Source organism: Peromyscus eremicus, chromosome 3 (assembly GCF_949786415.1).
Source record: "Peromyscus eremicus chromosome 3, PerEre_H2_v1, whole genome shotgun sequence".
NCBI classification, from domain to species: Eukaryota; Metazoa; Chordata; class Mammalia; order Rodentia; family Cricetidae; genus Peromyscus; species Peromyscus eremicus.
In genome coordinates, this window is record NC_081418.1 from 97,917,754 (window position 1) to 97,925,352 (window position 7,599).

The window sequence follows — 7,599 nt, forward strand, 5'->3', positions numbered from 1 at the left end:
GAGTAGTTCATCTCCGAGGTTCTGGATTGGGCTCTTAGAAGACTCTCAATGTGGGTTTATAGGGTGGGGAGATATATGTAGGATGGATGATAGATGAGGGCCTCTTTACAAGAGAAATAGAAGAGCCTTCAGATTAGATGATTCAAATGTCTGTGTCCCAGGGAACAAGCCAGGTGCCACCCCCAACACCAAAGCCCAGATTTTGGGCTGTGGCCTCAGCCTGGCAAAGTGTCTAAGCCAAGAAGAGGGAACTTGGGCATGACACAGTTACCTGTTTTGAGACTCATTTCCCATTTCTTTCCAGATAAAAGGCCCTTGAGGAGACAGGCAGCCAGAAGCTCCTGTGCCAGAGGTGGAGATGAAGGAGAGGGAGGCCCCCGATGCACACTTCACAGTGGACAAGCAGAACGTCTCCCTCTGGCCTCCAGGCAAGTGCCAGCTATTGCTCCATGCCCACTTGGTGCTTATGCCCATCACCACTCTTCACTGACCCTTAACAAACTTCTGTGTCTCTTTCCAGAGCCTCCTCCCAAGCATGATCAGTCTCCAGTCCTAAGGAAACCTCTCAGCCTCCGTGTGGCCTTCATCTGTCTGGCATTGGTGCTGGTCACCTCTATTGTGCTTCAAGCTATTTTCTGTAAGTCACCAGGTCCCCAGATACCCAAATCCTTTTTGCTACTGTCCTTGGTGTCTTCAGTGTATGATGTTCCAGGAATCTTTCTGACGTTTCTGGAAGCTGACCTGCTGCTGCTTCTATCCCAGGTTTCTTGGAGGATTTTCTGACTGACATTAGGAAAGATCTGTTCTCAGGGGTACTCTTCAGTGTTAAGGAAACAGTCACCAAGCTTTACATCTCTGCCTTTGCCTCCCTTAGCATCCTGTCACTCACAGCTCTGAGACCCTTGGAGTCAAAGCCTTGAGGATAGCTCCCAAGAGTGAGTGTGATGTCTCCTGACCCTACTAGGGACAGATTTCTCCACTGAGCAGATAGAGAACTTGGCCAAACCAGCAGACAGTCTCCTCACTCTCTTGTATGTCCATGCTTGGTCCTCTTCTAGAAGCTTCTTGGTCTCTGCTGTGGTCACACCTTTCTCCCTTCTGCCAAGTCTCTATAAAGTATAGGGAGGGAATGTCTTCTCTTTTCAAGGCCTACCTGTGTGGTCTCAGATTCTCAGTCACACCTTTTCTAGTCCTCAATACTGACCTTGACCTTACCCTAGACTCCTGGTCTTGTCTCTTCTCTCTCTCTCTCTCTCTCTTTCTCTCTCTCTCTCTCTCTCTCTATTTCTCTCTTTTGAAAAAAACATCTTATTATGTGCCTTGGCTGGCTTGGAACTCAGGTCAGGTCTGCCTGAAACTCACTGAGATCTACCTGCCTCTGCTGTGATAAAAGGTGTGTGATACCATGCCTGACTGTTTCTGGTTTCTGGCACCGCCTTTTTTATAGGACTCTTTTTGGAAAATCTCATATTTTATTTTATGTATGCAAATGTTTTGCTTGCATGTATGCATACTGCATCCCTAGAACATTTTGCTTCATGTTTGTACACAACATGCCCTATTGCCCAAAGATAGGAGAGGGCATTGGATTTCCCTATAACTGAGGTTATGGACAGCTATGACCTGCCATATTGTGTTGGGAAATTAACTCAGGTTTTCTACAAGCATAGTCTTCTTCCTACTGAGTCCTTTCAGTTCCACAATACTCTTTTGATGGTTATTGGTTAGTTTTGGTTCTCATGCCTATGATCTTAGTAGAGTATGAAACATATGTCCTGGGAAGGGCAGAAATAGCTTAATATCCCTCCCATGTGTTCTGGAGTCTGCATAGAGATAGCCCTGTCCATGGCCATAGAGCAGCCTGGGGGCAGACAAGGGAGGGGTGTGCTGCCTTAGCTGGTGGCTGTGTCTTTGACAGGAGATGGCTGGGGACTGCCTCATAGGCTCAGAGGGGATTCAGAGATGGAATGATGAGGGGGTGACTAAGGGTGCCCCTTTACCAAGTTCACCCTGGCCATACTAAGGAATTTCAGGGCTGGGCTCTCCCTCTGCTTGTTCATGAGGACTCTTGGTCTCTTCCCTGCCTGTGCCAACCAGTGTTCCTGACAGATGGTGGCACATGGTGTACAGATGTGTATATTAGTGAATGAATGGAGAGTAGGTGGCAGCTTCTTGGACTGTCTTGGTTCTTTGGGAAGCTTGATCCTGCATTTTTCCTTCCTTGGGACAACACCCTACCTCTGTGGCTTAGGAACCCTTCAACTGACCTCGTGACCTTTTCAAATCCAGATCCCAGGTTGATGGAAAAAATATTGGATATGAAGAGTGATGCTGAGATGTTGAGAGGTCGTGTGGACAATATCAGCACCCTGGGTTCTGTTCTTGAGAAGGACAGAGGCCGTGTGGAGAAGGCTGAAGTTCAGATGCACACACTGAACACCAGCCTCACCCGAGTGCGTTCTCGGATCTTGTCTTTGAGGATCAGCATGGCACAAGCCAGTGCTCAGATTAGTGCGTTAACAAGAAGATGGGAGGAGGTTGATAATGTCAGTTCCAAATTCCCAGAACTGCAAAGAGATCTGGATAAAGCCAGCACCTTGAATGCAAGGGTCCGAGGATTGCAGAGCAGCTTGGAGAATGTCAACAAAGTACTCCAAAGACAGAGTAAGTAAAGAGAAGATCACCCTGCAGGCTGACCAGTGGCCATAAAACCCTACCTGTCTTGGACAGGAGGCCAGCTAGCTTGTGGGTAGACAGAGGACAGGGAAGGGGGTGGGCTGGAAAGTTAACAAGGAAGGTGTCTTATTTAGGGTTTACTATTGCTGTGAAGAGACAACTACTATAAAGAAAATAATTAATTGAGGGTGACTTGACTACAGATTTAGAGGTTCAGTCCATTATCATCATGAAAAGGAGCATGGCAGCATGCAGGCAGACATGGTGTGGAGCTGAGAGTCCTTACATCTTGATAGGCAGGCAATAGAAAGTCTATTGACTTCCCTACTGAGGGAAGCTTGAGAAAAAGAGATCTCAAAGCCCACCTCCACAGTGACACACTTCCTTCAACAAGGCCATGCCTCCTAATAGTGTCACTCCTTTTGGGGGCCATTTTCTTTCAAACCAGCACAGAAGGCCTTAGCTATTGATCTGAGAGGACTTGGGCCAGTGAGGGAGACCACACCAGGCCTAGCTTGGGTCTCTACACTAAGGTACAGAGCGTAGAAGCATTAAGGAGTCTGTCCTGGTGTTTTGTGTGGCCTGGAAAATAGCTATATTTCAGGTTTTGAGAGAGTGAGTTTATTAAGTATATGGTGAACTATAAACAAAAGAATGAATAACAAATGAGAGATGGATAGATGACTGATAGACAGGCAGACAGATGTATAGGTGATGGAGAGACGGACATAGCAAATCATCAAATTGGGCACTCAAAACATCCAGCAGAAATCAACTGGGGAAACCCGGCTGAGACCCTTGGTTGGAGTTCCTGATGGAGAGTCCCTGAGGAGCAGAGTGTCCCCTTGGGTAAGGCTTTCAAGTAAAAGAACAAATAACAGCTGGAAGGTGACATCATCAAGTGGGGAGTTAAGACTATGCAGCAAAAACTGCCTGGGGAAGTTGAAGCAGACAGCTGGAGTTCCAAGTGGAGCTTGCTCTCTTTAGAGGGGACTTTGAGACAAACATGCTTGGGTATGAAATTGGGAGGGGTAGGCAGCCCCCCTTCAGAGACAGCTTCCCATTAGCTCACATAACAACATTTCACTAATATAATATGTACACATGGCCTGGATCTTTCCTCTTCCCATGAAGTTCATTACTGTGAGCCAGGGCCCAGGGGTAATGGCCCTTGTGTTCCTCTCATATTCTCCCCTCCCTGTCCCTGTGCCTTTTCTACCCCCAGAGAGTCTATCACAAGTCTCAGACCTTTAGGGTTCCAATAGAGTGTCCCCAGTCCCTGACACTGGGAACCTAAGGACCCTTGGATCCATTCACTGCTGTCCCCAGGATTCCATCAAATACCCCATGCCAGTCAGGATGCAGAAGAATGTGGAGCACTGCTGTCACCTCAGCCTTTGTTTTCCAGGTGACATTCTGGAGATGATGTCTCGAGGCTGGAAGTACTTCGGGGGGAACTTCTATTACTTTTCACACGCCCCAAAGTCCTGGTACAGCGCAGAACAATTCTGCATTTCTAAGGAAGCTCATCTGACCTCAGTGACCTCAGAATCAGAGCAAGTGAGTGCAATCATCACAGACTCTGTGGAAGGCATGTGAGAGAGGCTGGGCAGGAGTTTGCTGCAGTAACAAAAATCCTTAACACTCGATGATCTAAGGATGAAGGCTCATTTCTTTTGTGTGTGGGTGCGTGTGTGTGTGTGTGTGTGTGTGTGTGTGTGTGTGTATGTGTGTTGTGTGTGCATGGGTCAGGAGCATGCACCCATGCATATATGGAGGACATCAATTGTCTTGTTAGATCACTCTGTCTCTTTCCTGAGTACTCACTGGTAGCCAACAGGTAAGTCCCAGTGATCCTGTGTCTCGGCCTTCCACAGGGCTGCGGTTATACGGGTGCCAGGAAGTTGAGGACAGAGCCTCATGCTTGAGTAGCAAGTTCTCCTACCCACTCTACCCACTGGGACATCTCCCTAGGCTCACACCCTTGAAGGTTTATTTCTCATGTATACTGCACATCTTTGAGGGACAGCAGGTGTCCTCTTAATTGTGGGTATCAAGGACCTAAGCCGTAAGAGGTTTTATTTCAACACACATCACAGTTGCTAAAGCAGCAAGGAGACACTGCCAGCTTCATTGATGTTAAAGATCCTACACTCAGCTAACATATCATTTCTGCTCACATGTCCCTAGCAAGAGCCAGTCACACAACCCTGCTAGCTTCAAAGAGGGCCGCCAGGGGGCGCTCGTCCCACAATCCAGAGAATAGACATAATTTGTGAACAACATTAATGATATCCCAGGATCCTCTAGGCCTCCCTCCTTGTGAGGGAGTATAGATGGGATCATGGTCTGGGAGGTGGAAAAGTGAAGCAGAGTGACGCTGAGTGTCAATCTGCCATCAAATTTGTCCTGGAGCTTGGAGAGATGACTTTCTTTTCCCAGACCTTACCTTAAATGAATTGATGAAATAGTGCCTGCCCTGGAGGGTAAAGTAGTGACAGAGGCGTAGGGGTCTTCTAGTCTCTGGTAAAATTAAGGTCTCATGTAAATTAGGTATTACCATTCAGGCCATTCCCTTGATGTCCCTTGTTTGCAGTTTAGCTGAATTTTCTTCCTTCCTCCCTCCCTCCCTCCCTCCCTCCCTCCCTCCCTCCCTCCCTCCTTTTCTTTCTTTCTTTCTTTCTTTCTTTCTTTCTTTCTTTCTTTCTTTCTTTCTTTCTTTCTTTCTCTCTCTCTCTCTCTCTCTCTCTCTCTCTTTCTTTCTTTCTTTCTTTCTTTCTTTCTTTTTTTCTTTCTTCCTTCCCTCCCTCCTTCCTTCCTTCCTTCCTTTCCTCCATTTCTGTTTTATGGTTGTTTTTCTTTTGAGTCAGAATCTCAGTATATAACTCAGGATGGCCTTGAACTCTTAACCCCCTGGCTTCAGACTCCAAAGTGCAGGGATTGCAGGCATCTGCTGCCATGCCTGGTAGGCTTTGTCTCCTTAGTTCTCCAGCACCTCACTAGAGAGCACAGGTTCCAAGTTGCTAGCTGATAAGCAAAGAGCATCTAGGACTTGGAAGTGGGCTCTGAGTTCCAGGCATGGGCAAGGAGGTGCTGAGAGAAGATGCTGTACCAGTGATTCTGTGAATCTCTCGGGGCACCGTCAAGTTCAGAGGCTGCTGCTGTGCACAAGTGTAGAGTACCCAGCGGGCAGGTACTCAAAGCTGTGGTAGTGGCATGCCCTCACTTACTCTGTGTTCCTCACAGGAGTTTCTCTACAAGGCAGCAAATGGGCTTCCACTCTGGATTGGTCTCACCAAGGCAGGGAATGAAGGGGACTGGTACTGGGTGGATGAAACATCATTTAACATGAAGCAAAGTGAGAGGTGAGTGAGTCCACTGCGTCTTCTCTCTCAGCCTGGCTTGCTGGGTGGAGAGTTCCCATGAACACAGGGCTGTGCACTGTCCTTTTCTAGCGCAGTGGCAGCTGGAGTAGACACCCAGCCAACTGCTGCTGCTCATTGGGTGGTACCTGGGGCCAGTTGGGAACCTGCATGTCCTATGGTCTTGGCAGCAAGACATTCTGCCCAGCTGGGATAAACGAGTGACCCAAGTTCAGGCCTATGTGGTATGGAATTGTGAGAGCCTTGAGAGGAGGGGGCAGGGATGCAGCAACAGGCTTAGAGTGGAAGTTCTACTCATCTTCTTAAGGTTGGGAGCAACACCTTGCAGTATTGTCTCCAAGGATGAACACTGGGATTGAAGCAGCCCATCAAAATTATTTATTTTATTGTGTGTGTACATGGTGTTTGTGTGAGAACATGTGCCACATCTGTGTAGAGGTCAGAGGACAACTTTTCTGAGTCTGTTCTTTCCTGTCACATGAGTCCTATGGATTAGACTCAGGCCATCAGGTTTGGTTGTAGGTACCCTAGTTCACTGAGTCATCTTTCAGGCCTCTAATATAACTACTTTTTAAGACAGTATCTCCTGTATCTCTGGCTGGCTTGGAACTTGCTATGTAGCCTAGGTTGACCTTGAACTTCTGATCCTCCTGCCTATACCTCCTGAGTGCTAGGATAAAGGCATGTGGTGCTGTGGATCCAATGAAAGACTCCCTACAGTCTAGGCAGGCCTTCCACCAGGTGAATAAAGTGTCTTTGTTTTCTCACTTGGTAGGTTCTGGATTCCAGGTGAACCCAACAATACTGGGAACAATGAACATTGTGGCAATATAAAGTCGTCCTCCCTCCGGGCCTGGAATGATGCCCCCTGTGACAACAGGTTCCTTTTCGTCTGTAAGCGACCCGGTATCCAGGCAGTCCCATGACAGGCCTGGCCCTGAGCTCAGCATTTGTGTTCCAACAGCAATCCCGCTTGAGGAGATGCCTCTCTCTTTCACACTCCATGACTGCTCTGCACCTTGAGTTTTTCTTGCTTGAAAATGTCCCAAACATATCATGGAATCCCTCTGTCTTGGCTGGGAACTCTGTCCCTGGAAGGCCTTGGGTGGGGGAGGGATTAAATGGGCTAGGACATGGAGAAGATGTAGATATTCCTGCTGCCCAGGTGAGGCAGGTGAGTATCCCGACATCTGTAGAACATTTTGTTTGGGTTTTCCTGATCCTTCTAAGAAGCCTTGGCTGACCATATATAAAAGCTACATTGAAACATGACCAGTGTTTGAGGACACAGACATGTTTAGCCCAATTTAAACACTATACACTTTATACATGCATTAGAACACTGCATGCTCCTCTCAAAATGTGTAAATATTTCATGTTTTTATGTGTCCATTGCAAATAAATTTAAAGACTTACTTTTTTTGACATGAGTGTGTGTGTGTGTGTGTGTGTGTGTGTGTGTGTGTGTGCTTAAAGATTTCAGAAGCGGGTTCCAATCCCTTAAAGCAGATGTTTATAAACCACCTAACATGGGTGTTGA

At 47.3% G+C, this 7,599-nt stretch overlaps 1 protein-coding gene across 1 annotated transcript; it reads left to right on the plus strand.

Annotated features, from left to right (window-relative positions):
- Positions 1-358: 358 nt before the first annotated feature.
- On the plus strand, positions 359-7,393 carry LOC131906444 (C-type lectin domain family 4 member K-like). The gene is made up of 6 exons (XM_059257081.1): positions 359-428; positions 521-637; positions 2,290-2,664; positions 4,085-4,236; positions 5,923-6,041; positions 6,835-7,393. The coding sequence occupies exons 1-6, from the start codon at positions 359-361 to the stop codon at positions 6,983-6,985; spliced, it is 984 nt and encodes a 327-aa protein (XP_059113064.1). The 3' UTR covers positions 6,986-7,393.
- Positions 7,394-7,599: the final 206 nt, after the last annotated feature.

Bases quoted from the DNA above. Each gene is read 5' to 3' on its own strand.
- LOC131906444 (XM_059257081.1), top strand. From the start codon at position 359: ATGAAGGAGAGGGAGGCCCCCGATGCACACTTCACAGTGGACAAGCAG. The intron at 429-520 runs GCAAGTGCCAGC...GTCTCTTTCCAG, and splicing joins CGTCTCCCTCTGGCCTCCAG to AGCCTCCTCCCAAGCATGAT. The intron at 4,237-5,922 runs GTGAGTGCAATC...TGTTCCTCACAG, and splicing joins TGACCTCAGAATCAGAGCAA to GAGTTTCTCTACAAGGCAGC.